The sequence below is a fragment of the Amblyraja radiata genome, chromosome 8 (genome assembly GCF_010909765.2).
Source record: "Amblyraja radiata isolate CabotCenter1 chromosome 8, sAmbRad1.1.pri, whole genome shotgun sequence".
Lineage (NCBI taxonomy): Eukaryota > Metazoa > Chordata > Chondrichthyes > Rajiformes > Rajidae > Amblyraja > Amblyraja radiata.
This window is the reverse complement of record NC_045963.1, coordinates 82,208,549-82,228,825: the sequence shown is the minus strand read 5'-3', so window position 1 is coordinate 82,228,825 and position 20,277 is coordinate 82,208,549. Positions and strand designations below refer to the sequence as shown.

The window sequence follows — 20,277 nt, the reverse complement described above, 5'->3', positions numbered from 1 at the left end:
CCCTCTCCACCCTCCTTCTCTCCCCTCTCCCCTCTCCCTTTCTCTCCCCCCCCCCCCCCCCCCCCCTCTGCCCCCCTCCTCTCCCCCTCTCTCTCCTCTCTCCTCTCCCCCTCTCCCCCCCCTCCGCACTGAGCAGCGGGCATGTGATGTTTTTGACGCGGCTACGATGTGATCCAGTGAGATGTCTGTATGCTCTGTAGCCGGGTCCGGCGGGGGATGCGAGGCAGCATTTATTTAAAGCCGAGCGCGGAACCGCATTGTCCTCCCGGGCGGGTCATACTGACTGACTGGCTGTGCAGAGACGAGCGAGTGATTCCCCCAACCCCATCAGCCTGAGCCGCTCAGTCCATCTCACACCCCCTCGCCCCCCGCCTGCCCGTCCTGATATGAAGGTTGACCGTGTGAAGGAGGGGAGCTGCTCCCTCATCTGCCTCTTGCTCAATGCGCTTGTCTTTGCGGCGGCGGCAGCGGCCACCAGCCCGAAGATCTACACCAACCACTTCTTGGTTGAGCTTCACGGAGCTGGGGATGAGCTGGCCCGGAGCGTGGCCGCGGACACCGGCTTCACCGCGCTCAGGAAGGTAGGCAGCTTGCTTCCTCCGTCCCCACCCTCACCCCCCACCACTGCCCAACCCTCCCCACCTACACATGTATCAGCCTGAACAAGAGTCTCGACCCGAAACCTCACCCATCCCTTCTCTCCACAGATGCTGCCTGTTCCGCTGAGTTACTCCAGCTTCTATTCATGTACCATCTACATAAACACCATGCAGATAGACACAGAGTGCTGGAGGAACTCAGCGGGTCAGGCAGCATCTCTGGACAGAAGGAATAGGTGACGTTTTGAGTCGGAGCCCATTTTCAGTCTGAAGAAGGATCTCGACCCGAACGGTCACCTATCCATGTTCTCCAGCGATGCTGCTTGACCCGCTGACTTATTCCAGCATTCTGCGTCTCTCTACGGTGTAAACCAGCATCTGCAGTTCTTTCTTACACACACACATTCACACACACACACACACACACACACACACACACACACACACACACACACACACACACACACACACACACACACACACACACACACACACACAAACACTCTCTCTCTCTCTCTCTCTCTCTCTCTCACACACACAAACACTCTCTCTCTCTCACACACACACACTCACACACATACACACACACACACACACACACACACACACACACACACACACACACACACACACACACAAAGCTGGAGTAACTCAGCGGGACAGTCAGCATCTGTGGAGAGAAGGAATGGGTGACGTTACCGGTCGAAATCCATATCCCTGTTAATTTCCATTTCAAACGCAGACATCGCCCGGTCAAACAGACGCAACTACATTTAAGGTAGCTCTTCTTCTCAAATAATCATTTTTTGCTTTAGTCCATCCTCCACCACCGGCCAGTTTAAATTCCATTCGGAATATTTTGGAGGACCGAGTACCAAGAAGAAAAATAAAAACTGTGTGAAGAAGGGTCCCGACCCCAAACGCCGCCTGTCCATTCCCCTCCACAGATGCTGCCCGACCCGCTGAGCTGCCCCAGCCAGCACTTTGTGTTTTTGCTCAAGGTCCCGGCATCGGCAGTCCCTCGAGGCTCCACAACCTTGGTCTCGTTGAACGGGTTGTTGAGGGTGGTGAATCTGTGGAATTCATTGCCACAGAAAGCTGTGGAATCCACAAGTCAGTGGATATTTTTTTAAGGCAGAGATAGATAGAGTCTTGATCAGTACGGGTGTCAGGGGCAATGGGGAGAAGGCAGGAGAATGGGGTTAGGAGGGAAGAGATAGACCAGCCATGATTGAATGGCGGAGTAGACTAGATGGGCCGAATGGCCTAATTCCGCTTCTATTCCTTATGGCCTTATGAATTAGTTGCGGGGAGTTGTGACTGACGCCGACTCCAGTTTCCCCGGGCCGTTGGGTTAGCAGACTCGCGGCCCTTCGGTCGCTGCGAGGGATAGGCGCTATTTGGGGAGTTTTACATCAGAGCTTCTCAATCGGCCTTGCCAGCTTTAATCGGTGGTCGGTCCATTTCATTTCAAGCAATAAACCTGTCACGGCAACCTTCATCCAACCTGGTGAAAACACGCCCATAAGATCATAAGTGATAGGAGCAGAATGAGGTCATTCGGCCCATCTACTCCGCCATTCAATCATGGCTGATCTATCTCTCCCTCCTAACCCCATTCTCCTGCCTTCTCCCTATAACCTCTGACACCTGTACTGATCAGGAATCTATCGATCTCTGCCTTAAAAATATCCACTGACTTGGCCTCCAGCAGCCTCCTGTGGCAAAGAATTCCAACCTCACTTCCCAATGCAAAAATACCTCATCCTCTGGGCTAATTCACACTGGCCTGAATTCCCCATTAATCGAGCACCACATTCTCACTGGCTGAGAGACACACGACGTGCTGGAAGGGACTCAGCGGGACAGGCAGCATCTCCGGTCATCATTTTCTCCAGAGTTACTCCAGCATTTTGTGTCTATTTTTCGGTGTAAACCAGCATCTGCCGTCACTTCCTCCACATCCTCACACCATTCGATAGTGTCAAACGCTTCGTTAGTCGGCGACCCGATGAGAACTGTCGAGCGCCTTCATCCGTTCATCTACCGGGTGCATGTTTCATTGCCTGAAGTGAGCCTACATGTACATGAACAATGAAGGAATAGGGGGTCATCTGTGTGAAATGGAGCGTCAGCCAGGGTCGGGGGCGCGATACATCTTTCATCTGTTTCAAAGCAGCGAGTGTAAGGCACCTCCTCCACCAACCCCTTCCCCCTCTCCCCCTTCCCCTCTCCTCCGCCTCTCTCTTCCCCCTCTCTCCCCTGCCCCTCCCTACCCCCTCTCCCCTCCCCCTCTCTACCTCACCCCCTCCCTACCCCCTCTCCCCACCCCTCTTTACCTCCCCCTCTCCGCTCCCTTCCACCATCACCTCTCCTCTCCTCCCCTCCACCATCACCCCACCCGCCTGCCGCTCGATGTCACGAAACGCCAATCTGATCCACTGGCACACAGAGAATCATCCATATAGGGCGGCAGAGGAGTATTAAAGTCGCCGGCCTCTCTCTCTGCGTGGACATCGCTCAGGCTCCGGGCTCTTGATGTGATAATACGAGCGTTCAGCGTTCCCTGTAGCTAAAGAGGCCACGCTGACAATCCAGCGGCTGTACACTCTAGAGCAGGCTAGGAACCCCTGCTACAAGAGACTGCAGGTGCTGGAATCTTGAGCAAGACACAGGTGACGTATTGGGTGGAGGGTTCCTTCCAGAGTTACTGGACGCCTGTCCCGCTGAGTTACTCCAGCACTTTGTGTCCATCTTCCATTCTCAGAGACATAGTTTCCGTGCTTCATTGTAACGCTGCGCTCTCCGAGGTCCTGAAACTGTCTCTCACCTGGTCTCGCTGCAACTGTGAACGCCAGGACCCGGAAGGGGGAAGAAGAGACCCGGAATGTCACCCATTCCTTCTCTCCAGTCCTGCTGCCTATCCCGCTGAGTTACTCCAGCTCTGTGTGTGTGTGTGTGTGTGTGTGTGTGTGTGCGTGTGTGCGTGTGTGCGTGTGTGTGAGTGTGTGAGTGTGTGAGTGTGTGCGTGTGTGCGTGTGTGTGTGCGTGTGTGCGTGTGTGCGTGTGTGCGCGTGTGCGCGTGTGTGCGTGTGTGTGTGTGCGAGAGTGTGTGTGTGTGTGTGTGTGTGTGTGTACCCCAAACACAGAGTCTAATCTATTGCCTCTCTGCTCCTGAAACATAGAGCAAAATAATGAGTCAGCCAGGGGTGCCAATCCCTCTCGTTCCTTTGCCATAGATTTTCTGACTTTCCCCCACTTGGCAGTTCACCCCGATGGGAAAGCTGAAGCTACGATGAGACTTGGTCAGGAACGTCTCGAGGGCTTTATTGTCATATTGTGAAACGTCACCTATCCATGTTCTCCACAGATGCTGCCTGACCCGCTGAGTTACTCCAGCACTCTGTGAAACGTCACCTATCCATGTTCTCCACAGATGCTGCCTGACCCGCTGAGTTACTCCAGCACCTTGTGTCTATCTTTTTGTTCCGAGCGTTGATTAGAATCGAATTCTTCTTCGGCAGATCCAGCGATCAATTAAATGTCAGGGCACACCACGTTATTATTTTTAAATAGGCATTCCAAAAATCAATAAAAGCATTTTTTTTTCCTCTCTGAAGTCCTTAGAGTTTCTCCACGTTGAATAGAAAATAAAGACCATGACCATGTGGCTCCTGAAGTGGGATTCTGAGATTTCAAATATTTTACATATATCAATTATGATGGTGAATTACTCTTGGAAATCATAAACCCAGCAATCAGCCCAGCATGCAATAAAATAGTAAGATTAAACGAGAACTTACCAGTTTGAAGTTTGATCTGTATTTTATGAGGAGTTACGATGAGGGATTACGTGAAGAACCCGCTCAGTGCGCAGGCGCGGCATACTTCAAAGCAGCGGTGTGGAATCACAGATAGACACAGTTATTGAAGTAAACATAGTAAAGATAAGGAGACATCAGTTTATGAATTTGACCCATATTATTGAGGGTGGGAGCGGAGGGCACGTAATCCCTCATCGTAACTCCTCTAAAATACAGATCAAACTTCAAACTGGTAAGTTCTCGTTTAATCTTACTATTTTACTTCGGAGTCACGTGAGTGATTCCGTGAAGATTTCAAAGCTCTGTGATTTCAAACCGTGTAACAGTTATTACTACATCACTGCCGAAGTCTTTGAGGGAGGAAGTGTGTTATCGTAACCAACCAATGAATCTGTTTGTAGAAAAACACAATGGTATTTTTTAACAATAACAACAAAGAAATTAAATTGCTCACCTGGCCTTAAATTAAATATTTGCAGTCTGTGATATCTTTCCTGCAAATAAAACAGGTTTATCCAACGGCTTATTATAAAATTTCTGAACGGTCTTTCCCCCCACCATCCTGCTGTAGCCAGGATGTGGTTTATAGGCACGTCCATTCTTTTATCCATCGACGTGGATGCTGCCCTGGTGGAATAAAATTTGTACATGTTAGTTTTTATCCCAGCAGCTTTTAGCACCTGCTTGAGCCATCTCGAAATGGCTCGTCACCCGACCATAAGGTTTTTTATGACTGACCCACAAGGCTTTTCATCTCCCTCGAATATTTTGGTTGTGTCTATGTAGGATAATAGGGTCATGGCACATAACCGTGTTTCTGGCGGATAAGCCCGGAATTCCACGACTGGATTAGGTGTTCCTGGTCTGCTCTGTTTGATCATTCCCTGGATAACGACAGAGATCTGGTCTGGAGCTGTGAGCATGGTGTCCAGTCGCAATAGGTGTAGTGACTGGACCCTCTGTGCAGCTACAAGTGCCATCAACATGAGTGTTTTGAGCATAGATGGTTCCAGGTTGAGGGATCTGGCTGGTGGCCATCCCCTGAGGTATGTCAGGACCACACTGACATCCCATATATGGGTGTACCTTGGTCTAGGGGGTTAGAGTTGTAAATACCCTTCATTAGTTTGACCACCAGCTGGTGGGACCCCATGGCCTGTTGTCCTGGAGTTGGTTTTAAATAGACAGGCAGGGCAATTCTAGCTGTGTTGATGGCTCTGTAGCTGAGTCCTTCATCGTGGTGAAGGTTCGCCAGGAATTCCAGTACGTTGGTAACTGTAGCGGTTGAGTAGGTGGTCCCTGTATCCAAGCAGTACTTCATCCCATTTTTTGATGCTGGACAAGTGCTGTTTTTTAGTGGATGTTCGGAGGGATGCTGACATGGTGTCGACGGTTTGTTATGATAATCCCAGTCCCAGAAGTGGTTTGTGCAGAATCTGCAACCCAGGAGTTTGATTTTTTCATGGCACGGGTGGCTTGTGCCCGACACTGGGTGTTAACAACTCTGGGTCACTGGGGAATACCATCGGAGTTTCAACAACCATGTCATGGAGTATTGGGAACCATGGCTGTGTAGGCCAGTCGGGTACTATCAAAATACCTGAAGCAGAGTCCATTTGTATTGTGCGTAGTCCCCGACTGATGAGGCAGAAGAGAGGAAATGCATAGAAGAAGAATTCCCCCAATCCAGCGCGAACGCATCTACCGCTGCTGCCTCAGGGTCTGGTTCCCAAGCGACTTACATAGGTACCTGGTGATTTAGCCTCGATGCAAATAAATCGATATCTGGCGTGCCATATTGCTTGATAACTTTTGTGAATTTTTTTTTGGGGGTTTTAACATCCATTCGATGTTGTCATTAAATTTATGTGACCTGGTGTCTGCCACTGTATTTAGCTTACCTGGCAGGTAAGTTACTGATAGCCAAATATGTCTTTGGACACACCATTGCCAAATTGTGTTGACCAACTTGGCGCATGATACCGATTTTATGCCACCCATATGGTTAATGTAGGCCATCACCGTAGTATTATCTATTTATAACCAGACAGCAGAAGGCTCCCTGTGAAAGAAAAACCCGACGTCAGCTTACCTGACGGTCCGTTCTTTCACCTCCATAGCGGGAGCGCCTGACTCCCGCTGTGCCGCTGTTGCTCTGCTGGACGTAATGCCGCGCATGCGTGCTGAACGGGTTCTTCACGGAATCACTCACGTGACTCCGAAGTAAAATATATATTAAACTGTTAAACATTATCCGTGTTTCTCATGGTTCAATTGTGAAGTGAACACAGTCTTGGGTAAATCAACGCCTGATTGTTGATTTATTTTGCAGATTGCACTGAGATTTCTGTTTAATCTTTTGCTGAGGCAGCTGGATATTAATTGGCATTTAAAAGACACTTGGACAGGCACATGGATAGGAAAGGTTTAGAGGGATATGGGCCAAAGGTGGGGAAATGGGACCAAGCATCTTAGATGGGGAATCTTGGTCAACATGGATATACCACCAGGGGGCGCCGCTCGATGGCTGCCTCGCCAACAGTCTCTCTTTGTTGTGTTTTTAGTTTGTTATAAAATGTATGTTTTAGTTTATCTTTAGTTGTGTATTTGTGGGGGTTGGTGGGAAACTTTTCTTATCTCTTTCCTCGACGGAGATGTGACTTTTTCCATGTCGTAAATTGAAAAGACTAGGCTTGTATTCACTGGAGTTTAGAAGGATGAGGGGGTATCTTATAGAAACATATAAATTTATAAAAGGACTGGACAACCTAGAGGCAGGAAAAATGTTCCCAATGTTGGGCGAGTCCAGAACCAGGGGCCACATAGATAAGGAAGTGTAAGGTGTAAAAATATGACAACGGGGATGGAGATCCAGGAAAATGTAGAATGGAAATGGGAAGGTGTGACTAGTGGTGGGATCCCGTTGGAGGTGGCAGAAATGTTGGAGGATTATGTGGTGTATGCGACGGCTGATGGGGCGGGAGGTGAGGGCAAGGGGGGCTCTGCCCTTGTTACGACTGGGGGGAGGGGGAGCAGGAGCGGAGCTGTGGAATATCGAGGAGACCCTACTGAGGGCATCATCTATGATGGAAGAGGGGAACCCCTGTTCCCTAAAGAATGAGGACATCTCCGATGACCTGGTATGGAACACCTCATCTAGGGCGCAGATGTAGCGTAGACGGAGGAATTGGGAGTAGGGGATGGAGTCTTTACAGGAAGCAGAGTGGGAAAATGTGTAGTGCAGATAGCTGTGGAAGTCAGTGGCTTTATAATAGATGTCAGTTGATAGTCTGTCTCCTGTGATGGAGACGGTGAGAAGGAACGGTAGGAGAAGGTCCTTGTTTCATTCATGGCAGAGTTGTTTACGGTCATTTAGCGGTTACATAAATATCCTCTTTCAAAAGGGCCTAATGGTTTGCAATTTATCATTCTGTTTGCATATCTGCTCTTTTGAATACATGAATATATATTAAATATGTAACAGTTAAAAGATAGCTGTGTGTGGGAGTATGAACGCCTTGCTCTGGCAGGTGATGATCACCAGCAGCTATTTCTGAATTAACATGTCGTGGCCCACAAAAGTAGATTGGGCCCTAAATGTCCTGCCAGAGGACTGCTATACGTTAGAGTCACGAGTCACAAGGCATGAATCAAGAGAGCTTTATTGTCATATGGGACGACAGATGGCACAATGAGCTAAGTGTTCGGCTGGCAACCGGAAGGTAGCTGGTTCGAATCCCGCTTGGAGTGCATACTGTCGTTGTGTCCTTGGGCAAGACACTTCACCCACCTTTGCCTGTGTGTGTGGATGTAATTATGTGAAGCACTTTGGGGTCAATGCAGGTTGACTAAAAATGTGCTATATAAATAAAGAAATTTAATTTAATTTAATATGTCCCGTAACCGATCAATGAAATACTAACTTGCAGCAGCACAACAGATCTGTAAACATAATACTCTGTAAAACCCAGAATACACAACAAAATAAAAGCTCAGTGTACATATATATATATATACTGAACTTTGTTATTGTCGTCCATATATATATATATATATATATATATAGACACACACACACACACACACACACAGACACACACACACACACGCACACACAGACACACACACACACACACACACACACACACACACACACACACACACACACACATGCACACTCACGCACACACACACGCACACTCACACTCACGCACACACACACTCACACTCACACACACACACACACACACACGCACATGCACACTCACGCACACACAAACTTACACACACACTCACACTCACGCACACATACACACGCACACACACACGCACACGCACACGCACACACACACACACGCACATGCACACTCACGCACACACACACACACACACACGCACACTCACACTCACGCACACACTCACACACACACACGCTCACGCACACACACACTCACACACACACACACACACACACACACTCACACTCACACACACACACACACATGCACGCACACACGCACACACATGCACACGCGCACATACACATATACACGCACACGCGCACACACACACACATGCACGCACACGTACACACACACGCACACACATACACACACGGTGATCTTATAAAGGTGTATAAGATGATGAGATGAATAGATCAGGTAAATGCACAGATCCTTTTACCTAGAGTAGAGGAACCAGAGTAGAGGACATAGGTTTAAAGTGAGGAGGGAAAGATTTAATAGGAACCTGAGGGGTGATTTATTTGCACAAAGCGTGGTGGGTGTATGGAAGGAGCTACCGGAGGATGTAGTTGAAGCAGGCACTATCACAGTCAGAAACATTTGGACATGTACATGGATAGGACAGGTTTAGAGTGGTATGGGCCAAATGCAGGCAGGTGGGGCATGTTGGTCGGTGTGGGCAAGGGTGGCCAAAGGCTCTGTTTCTATGCAGTATCACTCTCTGACTCTGACTCTAATCAAAATGGGATCAGTGATTTAACAACTAACCTTTCCAACCTTTTCCCTGTTGCAAAAATCATTGGAAACATTTGAGTTGCAGCGCGGCTATTATCTACGTATATCCCAAGTCATAATTACTGCTACATTACTGCTTAACATTCTCTGCAGCCCTGAAAAAAACAGATTTTTGGACATTTCATTTTTATTAAATAACAGCATTTTAATTCACCCCGTTGTGGGTAGAATGTGGAGGCTTTGGAGCGGGCACAGAGGAGGTTTACTGTAATAATGCCTAGACTAGGGGGTAGTAGCTACAAGCAGAGGCTGGACAGACTTGCATGGTATCACTGGAGATTGAGGGGAGACCTTGTCTCCAATATATAAATATGTAATATTATGAGAATCATAGCTAGGGTATAACTCCACACCTGTAGTATTGTGTGCAGTTTTGGTCCCCTAATTTAAGGAAGGACATTCTTGCTATTGAGGGAGTGCAGCTTAGGTTTACAAGGTTAATTTCCGGGATGGCGGGACTGTCATATGCTGAGAGAATGGAGCAGCTGGTCTTGTATACTCTGGAGTTTAGAAGGATGAGAGGAGATCTCATTGAAGCATGGAAGATTGTTAAAGGGGCTGTCCCACTTGGGCGACCTAAACCGCGAGTTTGCCCTCGACTCATACTCGCAGCGTGGTTGACACGAGGTCCTCGGAGGTCTTTGTAACTCTCCTTCATGCTCAAGAGTAGTCCCCGAGTACTTGAGGCCTCAGCTAGGTCGCGGCGTAATTTTCAACATGTTGAAAAATGCCCGCGAGTAAAAAAAGGGTCGCCATGGAAAAAATCGACACTTTTTTTACTCGTGGGTTTAGTCGAAGTAGGTCGTAGTAGGTCGGCATGTTAGTCGTAGGTTATCAAAGGTAATCGAAGGTAGTCTTCATCATAGTCGAAGGGAGATCGATGGAGGTCGTCTTCACTCTCCACTATTCGGTGTCCAATTTTCCCGAAGTTAGTCGTAGCTAGTCGTAGCTAGTTGAAGCTGGTCTTCAACGTAGTCGAAGGAGGTCTTCAACATGTCATCTCCTAAACTCTTCTAAACTCGCCAATTAGGTCGCCCAAGTGGGACAGCCCCTTAAGGGTTTGGACATGCTAGAGCAGAGGTAGGAAACATGTTCCCGATGTTGGGGGAGTCCGGAACCAGGGGCCGCAGTTTAAGAATAAGTGGTAAGCCATTTAGAACGGAGACGAGGAGACACTTTTTCATAGAGAGTGGTGAGTCTGTGGAATTCTCCGCCTCAGAGGACGGTGAAGGCTGGTTCTCTGGATGCTTTCAATAGAGAGCTATATACGGCTCTTAAAGATAGCGGAGTCAGGGGATATGGGGAGAAGGCAGGAACGGGGTAATGATTGGGGATGATCAGCCATGATCACATTGAATGGGGGTGCTGGCTTGAAGGGCCGAATGGCCTACTCCTGCACCTATTGTCTATTGTCTATTGTTAAGACTGGTAGTAGGTCGGCATGTTATTCGTAGGTTATCGAGGGTAGTCGAAGGTAATCGAAGGTAGTCGTAGATAGTCTTCAACATAGAAACATAGAAAATAGGTGCAGGAGGAGGACATTCACAACTCTCTGGGTGAAAAAGGTTTTTCTTAGTCTTAAATGACCTCCCCTTTATTCTAAGACTGTGGCCCCTGGTTCTGGACTCGCCCAACATTGGGAACATTTTTCCTGCATCTAGCTTTTTAAAGTCCTTTTATAATTTTATATGTTTCTATAAGATCCCCCCTCATCCTTCTAAACTCTAAACATAGTCGAAGGAGGTCTTCAACATGACACTTTTTCAAACTCTCCTAAACTCTTCTAAACTCGCCAATTAGGCCGCCGCAGTGGGACAGCCCCTTTACAAATTCGAAGGAGAAAATGGATTCGGATTGGACACATCCTCAGAAAACCTGCCACAAAGATCACCTGGCAAGCCCTGAAATGAAACCCCCGTGGAACAAGGAACAGAGGTGGCCCCAGGTACAGCTGGAGAAGAGGTGGCCAGGCAGAAATGTCTGAGAGTGGGCTCAACTGGGGAGATCTCGAAAGACAATAGACAATAGGTGTCTATTAAGGTTGCTGGTTTTGGAGTAGATTTAATTTCCATGATTTATATCATCTGGAAATTATTTGCTGCAAACTATTTGATATTTGAAGCTTTGCATTTGATTAAATGGCAACCTCATTAATGGAAATCCCAATCGCCCTTTAATCCCCAGGAATAACATATGCGTCACATTATACCACGCATTTTTTGAAGCTATGAAGGGAATTGACGACTTAGTAAATTGAGAAAGCTCCTTCCGAAGCAAGTGCTGGATCAATGGCGTACACACCAATAACATGTCAGAATTGTTGTGAAGTTTAAAGCCCCTGTCCCACTTAGGCCATTTTTTCGGCGACTACCGGCGACTAGGCTGTCGCCACATGGTCGCGGGGTGACGCCTGTATGGTCGTGAGTCGTCTCCTCAAGTCACCTAAAGAATCGTAACGTTTATCTGGTCGCCACTGGATTTTGAAATGTTCAAAACTTTTCAGCGACTGTGGGCTTGACGTAGCTTGTCTTTTCCTGACGTTGGTGCTGTCGTAGGTTGTCGCCAGGTGACGGTGGTTGTCGCCAGGTGATGCTGGTTGTCGCCAGGTGATGGTGGTTGTCGCCAGGTGACGGTGGTTGTCGCCAGGTGACGGTGGTTGTCGCCAGGTGACGGTGGTTGTCGCCAGGTGACGGTGGTTGTCGCCAGGTGACGGTGGTTGTCGCCAGGTGACGTTGGTTGTCGCCAGGTGACGGTGGTTGTCGCCAGGTGACGCTGGTTGTCGCCAGGTGACGCTGGTTGTCGCCAGGTGACGCTGGTTGTCGCCAGGTGACGCTGGTTGTCGCCAGGTGACGCTGGTTGTCGCCAGGTGACGGTGGTTGTCGCCAGGTGACGCTGGTTGTCGCCAGGTGACGCTGGTTGTCGCCAGGTGACGCTGGTTGTCGCCAGGTGACGCTGGTTGTCGCCAGGTGATGGTGGTTGTCGCCAGGTGACGGTGGTTGTCGCCAGGTGATGCTGGTTGAATTTGGTGAATTCCATTGGTGACTACCTACGTCAACCGGCGACAGGTAGCGGCGACTGGATTGTCTTCAGTTGTCACCGACAGGGTCGTTGCTTGACGTAGCTTGTCGCGGGTGGACGTAGGTTGTCCTTGGTGTGGTCGTCGGTGGACGTCCTATTAGGTCACCGGTTGTCGGTAGCTTGCCGTAGCTTGACTAGGTGGTAGGTTGTCATAGCTTTTCGTAGACATTGTCGTAGGCGGGGGGGGGGGGGTCCAGTTGCCACTTTTTCGGCGACCTGCTAAGACTGTGACAGTCGCCGGCAACCGGCGACAAAATTGCCTAAGTGGGACAGGCCCTTTAAGGTCATAAGGTCCCACATCCCAAAGACATGCAGTTTGTGTGTTATTTGGCCCTCTGTAAAATTACTCCTAGTGTGTAGGGACTGGATTTGAGTATAAGAGCAGGGAGGTTCTACTGCAGTTGTACAGGGTCTTGGTGAGACCACACCTGGAGTATTGCGTACAGTTTTGGTCTCCCAATCTGAGGAAAGACATTCTTGCCATAGAGGGAGTACAGAGAAGGTTCACCAGACTGATTCCTGGGATGGCAGGACTTTCATATGAAGAAAGACTGGATAGACTCGGCTTGTACTCATTAGAATTTAGAAGATGGAGGGGGGGATCTTATAGAAACTTACAAAATTCTTAAGGGGTTGGACAGGCTAGATGCAGGAAGATTATTCCCGATGTTGGGGAAGTCCAGAACTAGGGGTCAAAGTTTAAGGATAAGAGGGGAAGTCTTTTAGGACCGAGATGAGAAAATCATTTTTCACATAGAGAGTGGTGAATCTGTGGAATTCGCTGCCACAGAAGGTAGTTGAGGCCAGTTCATTGGCTATATTTAAGAGGGAGTTAGATGTGGCCCTTGTGGCTAAAGGGATCAGGGGGTATGGAGAGAAGGCAGGTACAGGATACTGAGTTGGATGATCAGCCATGATCATATTGAATGGCGGTGCAGGCACTAAGGGCCGAATGGCCTACTCCTGCACCTATTTTCTATGTTTCTATGAGTAATTGGGATAACATGGAACTAGTGAGAATGGGTGATCGATGATCGGCATGGACTTGATGGGCCGAAGAGCCTGTTTCCATGCTGCATCTATAAACTAAACTAATTACAGCAGTATCTTGGTTTGCTGGGCCTTCGTTGAATCTCTTTCCCTGCAGAACGGCCAATGTGGTTTTTTTTCTGCTGTAAAAGCTGATGTCATGGATAAAATATTCAGGACAATCTAAGCACATGAACAAAGGTGGGTTGTGTAGATTAGTGCCCACAGGCGTATGAGAGAGCTCTTTCCCTCTCTCCATTAGATTAGTAGCGTGCATGTGGAGATGAAAGCACTTTGAGCTACCTCGACAGAGTTGCTAATAAAAGACTATAGATTCTAATCACTTTGTGTCAGCCTGATCTTCATCCAACAGGTTGGTAAGTAATGCAGGCATGTTATTACAGCGAAACTACCTTCTGCCACCAGCCCCATCTGCCAGCACCCCCCCATCTGCCACCACCCCCCCATCTGCCACCACCCCCCCTTCTGCCAGCACCCCCCCATCTGCCACCACCCCACCCCCATCTGCCAGCATCGAACAATCAGATTGCAAAATATATCTTGACTCCTGCTCCAAGCTCCAAAATCTATTCCCAAAACGATGCACAGAGTTCAATAACTACACCAAGGGTGGCACGGTGGCGCAGCGGTAGAGTTGCTGCCTCACAGCGCCAGAGACTCAAGTTCGATCCTGACTACGGGTGCTGTCTGTACGGAGTTTGTATGTTCTCCCCGTGACCACGTGAGCTTTCCCCGGGTGCTCCGGCTTTCTCCCAGACTCCAAAGGCGTACAGGTTTGTAGGTTAATTGGTTTGGTGAAAATTGTAAATTGTCCCTCGTGTGTGTGTGTATAGGATAGTGCTAGTATATGGGGATTGCCGGTCGGGTGGGCCAAAGGGCCTGATTCACCACTGCATCTCTAAACAAAACTAAATTAAATTAAGATGTCAATACAGGTCTGCGGAAGGATCTCGACCTGAAACTTCACCCATTCCTTCTCTCCAGAGATGCTGCCTGTCCCGTTGAGTTACTCCAGCATTTTACTCCAGCTAAAAACATGTCTGTGGCTATCCCCATGTTAATGTCTCTAACAGCAACAGGGGATGAGAAATTTCACTCAGACTTAAAAGAAGCTGTTAACTGGAATGAGGTAAGGAAGGGGAATTGTCAATTCCTTTGTCATATTAATCACGCCTCTAACGAGAAATATATAATGACAGTAAATCACTACTTCATATGGGAGAGAATAAATGATTCATTGGGACTTACAGAGCGTGAAAACTACCGGGGGCCTGGTCTAAAGCCACGTATGAATAAACATTTGTACGTGCGGGGAGAAACCAGGGCTGGCGATGAGTCAGATCAATAACAGAAAAGTAAAGAGATATCGTCACATGTCCAACCTACCTGTGAAACTGAAATAATGGCAACATTATTTTCGCAAATGCCTGAGTCAAGTCAAGAGCATTTTATTGTAATACTGGACCAAGTGGGACCCGTTGGGTCGCGTTCCTTCAACGCGCGGTTGTGGGGGGTGGGGGGAGGGGGTGAGAGGGGAGGGCCTGCAGTGTCACACACATACACTAACCACCCCCCCCACACACACACTAACCGCCCCCTTTGATATTATATTAATCTTATTCATTTGCTCCTTTTTCCCATCCCCCGCCCTATCCACTCACGCATAGCCCCTAACTGTGCAGGCGCGGTTAGAGAGAGAGAGGGAGGGGGATAGAGAGGGAGGGTAAAGGGGGTAGAGAGGGAGAGGGTGAGGGGGGCAGAAAGGGAGGGTTGAGGGAGGGGGGTAGAGATTGAGGGGTAAGGGAGGGGCGCGCGGCATCACAGGTGGGGGCTGGTCTCCGAATGCAATACTCCACCACTCACCCATAGGTCCTAATTCTCACCACTCCCTAGAGAGGGGGGGGGGCAGAGGGAGAGGAGGGCAGAGAGGGAGGGGGGGGGGCAGAGAGGGAGGGGGGCGGAGAGGGAGGGGGGGGGGCAGAGAGGGAGGGGGAGGGGCGGAGATGGAGGGGCAGGGGGCGGAGAGGGAGGGGGAGGGGGCAGAGAGGGAGGGGGGGGGGCAGAGAGGGAGGGGGACATGCCCAAGTCAAGAGTCAAGAGCATTTTATTGTCATATGTCCCAAAACAGAACAATGAAATACTTCCTTGCAACAGCCCATAGAATATGTACACATCATACTCTGTAAAACCCATAATGAATATATATATTTTAAAATCAGTATATATACAAAATATACAAACAGACAAGTAAATCAGCAATGGCAGTGTCAGACAAAGCGTTATATACAGCACAGAAACAGGCTCTTCGGCCCAACTCCTCCATGGAGACCAAGATGACCTATCTAAGTTTGTCCAATTTTCCCAGCAGTTATCCACACATGATACAGTGTAGGAGGATGAGGGGAGATCTTATAGAGGTGTACAAATCATGAGAGGAATAGATTGGGTAGATGCGCAGAGTCTATTACCCAGAGTAGGGGAATCGAGGACCAGAGGACATAGGTTCAAGGTGAAGGGGAAAAGATTTAACAGGAATCCATATAACCATATAACAATTACAGCATGGAAACAGGCCATCTCGGCCCTTCAAGTCCGTGTCGAACACTTATTTTCCCCTAGATCCATCTACCTGCACTCAGACCATAACCCTCCATTCCTTTCCCGTCCATATACCTATCCAATTTATTTTTAAATGATAAAATCAAACCTGCCTCGAATAATCCGAGGGGTAACTTTTTCCCACAGAGGGTGGTGGGTGTATGGAACAAGCTGCCAGAGGAGGTAGTTGAGGCTGGGACTATCCCAACGTTTAAGAAACAGTTGGACAGGTACATGGATAGGACAGGTTTGGAGGGATACGGTCCAAGCGCGGGCAAGTGGGACTAGTGTAGCTGGGACACTGTTGGCCGGTGTGGGCGAGTTGGGCCGAAGGGCCTGTTTCCACACTGTATGACTCTATGACTATAACTCTAAGTGTAGTGGGCATTGTGAAAGGGCAACACAGTGGTGCTGTAGGTTGAGTTGCTACCTCTCAGAGCCAGAGTCCCGGGTTCAGTTTAGTTTAGTTTATTGTCACGTACACCGAGGTACAGTGAAAAGCTTTTTTGTTGCGTGCTGTCCAGTCAGCAGGAAGTCAATACATGATTACGTGCGTAAGAAGGAACAGCAGATGCCAGCTATTTACAATATATATTAATGATTTGGATGAGGGAATTGAAGGCAATATCTCCAAGTTTGCGGATGACACTAAGCTGGGGGGCAGTGTTAGCTGTGAGGAGGATGCTAGGAGACTGCAAGGTGACTTGGATAGGCTGGGTGAGTGGGCATATGTTTGGCAGATGCAGTATAATGTGGATAAATGTGAGGTTATCCATTTTGGTGGCAAAAACAGGAAAGCAGACTATTATCTAAATGGTGGCCGACTAGGAAAAGGGGAGATGCAGCGAGACCTGGGTGTCATGGTACACCAGTCATTGAAAGTGGGCATGCAGGTGCAGCAGGCAGTGAAGAAAGCGAATGGTATGTTAGCTTTCATAGCAAAAGGATTTGAGTATAGGAGCAGGGAGGTTCTACTGCAGTTGTACAGGGTCTTGGTGAGACCACACCTGGAGTATTGCGTACAGTTTTGGTCTCCAAATCTGAGGAAGGACATTATTGCCATAGAGGGAGTGCAGAGAAGGTTCACCAGACTGATTCCTGGGATGTCAGGACTGTCTTATGAAGAAAGACTGGATAGACTTGGTTTATACTCTCTAGAATTTAGGAGATTGAGAGGGGATCTTATAGAAACTTACAAAATTCTTAAGGGGTTGGACAGGCTAGATGCAGGAAGATTGCTCCCGATGTTGGGGAAGTCCAGGACAAGGGGTCACAGCTTAAGGATAAGGGGGAAATCCTTTAAAACCGAGATGAGAAGAACTTTTTTCACACAGAGAGTGGTGAATCTCTGGAACTCCCTGCCACAGAGGGTAGTCGAGGCCAGTTCATTGGCTATATTTAAGAGGGAGTTAGATGTGGCCCTTGTGGCTAAGGGGATCAGAGGGTATGGAGAGAAGGCAGGTACGGGATACTGAGTTGGATGATCAGCCATGATCATATTGAATGGCGGTGCAGGCTCGAAGGGCCGAATGGCTTACTCCTGCACCTAATTTCTATGTTTCTATGTTTCTATGCCTGTTTAAACCAAAGAACAATTTACAGTGTACAGATACATGATAAGGGAATAACGTTTAGTGCAAGGTAAAGCCAGCAAAGACATCCTGATTTTGGGTGCTGTCTATGTGGAGTTTGCTCATTCTCCCTGTGACCGTGTGGGTTTCCTCTGGGTGCTCCGGTTTCCTCCCACATCTCAAAGACGCGCGGGTATGTAGATTGATTGGCCCTCTGTAAAAATTGCCCCTAGTGTGTAGGGAATGGGGGTGGCATAGAACGAGTGTGTGTGAGTGATTGAAGGATGGCATGAACTCGGTGGGCCGAAGAGCCTGTTTCCGTGCTATATCTCTAAACTAAACTACATTCAGGTGATGCAACCAATGGAACAAACATTCGGTAATGAAGAAGCTGTTGTGGATATTTAATTAACCGTGAAGATAAAGTTATTAATTTTGTTTTCACAGGTTCACAAGTCTTAGGAGTAGAATTAGACCATTCAGCCCATCGAGTCCAGTCTGCCATTCAATCATGGCTCCTAATCCAATGTTCCTGCCTCCTCCCCATAACCATGCCTTGACAGCCGTATTGTTACTTACTTACTTCCTGCCTATTCAGCCTCCTGGCATGTAGGGCAGCAAGGAAGATCCTCCACTCCTGTGTGTTCTGGGCCAGCCTCTGGACACTACCCCAGGTCAGGTCAGCTCCATTCTTCTCATTTTCTCCTCTACAGTTCCACGCCAGGTGGTTCTTGGGTCTCCCTCTTTCTTTTAGTCAAAAAATGTATTCAATTATTTAAAAAATAATATTACACACAATAAAACAAGCCAGAGCCCACCACTATAATACAATACAAACATATATCCACAATAAACTACGATCCAGCTATGTTACACACCTTGTCAAGGAAGCATTCAACACCCTGCAGAGCCCAGCGGTCCCGGAACTCCCCCAGGGTGCCCGTGGACAGGGCGTATTCCCTTTCTAACCCCACCCGGGCACGGACATATCCCCGGAAAAGGGGCAGGCAGCCGGCTCGGGTAGAGCCCTCCTCCACCTGGCGCCTTGACTCGTGGGTGCCCAGCTTGGCCAGGCCCAGGAGCAACCCAACCAGGACATCTTCAGCCCTACCCTCTCCCCTACCTGGGCACAGGGTGTCCAAAGATGAGGATGGTGGGGGAAACATGCAGCCAGAAGGCAAGGAGCAGCCCCTTTAGATATTGGAACAGTGGCTGCAGCCTCACACACTCCATGTACACGTGGTACACAGACTCTTCCAGCCCGCAACAGTGGCAGGCGGCTGGCGAGTCTGTGAACCACGAGAGAAACAGGTTGCGGGGAACACCTCGATGCAATCCCCTCCACCCCAGGTCCCCAATGTAGAGGGGGGAGAAGAATCCCTGCGTAGAGGGACCCCAACCAGGGGCCCCCCTCGTGACCGGAAGGCAACACCGACCGCCACTTGGTGTCTGGATAGTGGACCAGGGCGAGGAAGTGCAGGGTGTGGAGGAGGAGCCTGTACAGGACACGCCTCCCTGCGTCTCAGAGGGAGATGAAGGGTGTCGAGGAAAAGCGACTCAAATTGTGTGGGACCGGCTCCCGGGATGGATTACAGAGCCTGAGTCCGACGAATACTTCCGGCTGAGCGGGGACTTGCTCAGCTGCAAGTACTCCACACGTTTGAACCCCCCCTGACAACCGGTGGGGCGGTGGTTCTCCCTCTTTTTCTTTTCCCATCCGGTGTCCAGTGCCGGGCTATTCTTGGGATGCTGTCTGCTTCTCTTTCACCATTGACATTCATCCTAGCAGCTGTCGATAGCCCTGGATGTCCATCACACCCAGTAGTGTTGATGCCTTCAGTTGCTGTTTGTGTAACACATGTGTTTTACCAGACAGGGTTGTTAGCTCCTGTGCTCAACCACCAACCTGGAGGACCAGTGGATCGATCGCTCTTCGTCTCACCTCTACCCTTCCACCTGTCCAGCACGGGAGACCCTAACAGGAGATGAATCTCCCGCTGGTGTAGCTCTAGGGGTCACTGAGACACACAAACTCCCCGACCACGACAAGATTGCAATCCCACGGGGAGAATTTAATAATAAGGAACAACAAAATAATATAATATTTTAAAAAATAATGTTTCAGCTTATTCTCTGTAATGTGACTGAGTTTGTTTGTTTGTTTATTTAACTGCAGCTTCCGTTTGCTGAGGGACTCTATCACTTCACTCACAGTGGCATCCCAAAGGCCAGGACAAGACGCAGCATTCACCACACGTACTATCTGGAAAGAGATGCCAGGGTAAGCCAATACATTTCCCTATCTCGTAGCAACTTTTCCTTATGCCCCTGTCCCACTTAGGCGATCTTTTAGGCGACTACAGGTGACTAGGCTGTCGCCACATGGTTGCCGGGGTGTCGCCTGCATGGTCTCCTCAGTTGCCCAAAGAGTCGTAACTTTGTTCAAACCTTTTCTGTGACAGTCAGCGCCCGTGGGTTTGACGCCAACGATCGTCGCCAGGATGACGTTGGTTGTCGC

General features: G+C 48.9%; 1 protein-coding gene across 1 annotated transcript in view; it reads left to right on the top strand.

The window, feature by feature from the left end:
* Positions 1-217: 217 nt before the first annotated feature.
* Positions 218-20,277, top strand: part of pcsk2 (proprotein convertase subtilisin/kexin type 2) — a 60,897-nt gene continuing 40,837 nt past the window's right edge. Inside the window, exons 1-2 of the mRNA XM_033026352.1 lie at positions 218-581; positions 19,936-20,040. Coding sequence (XP_032882243.1) covers positions 387-581; positions 19,936-20,040 — 300 coding nt within the window. The 5' untranslated portion in view covers positions 218-386. The remainder of the gene's footprint in view (positions 582-19,935; positions 20,041-20,277) is intronic.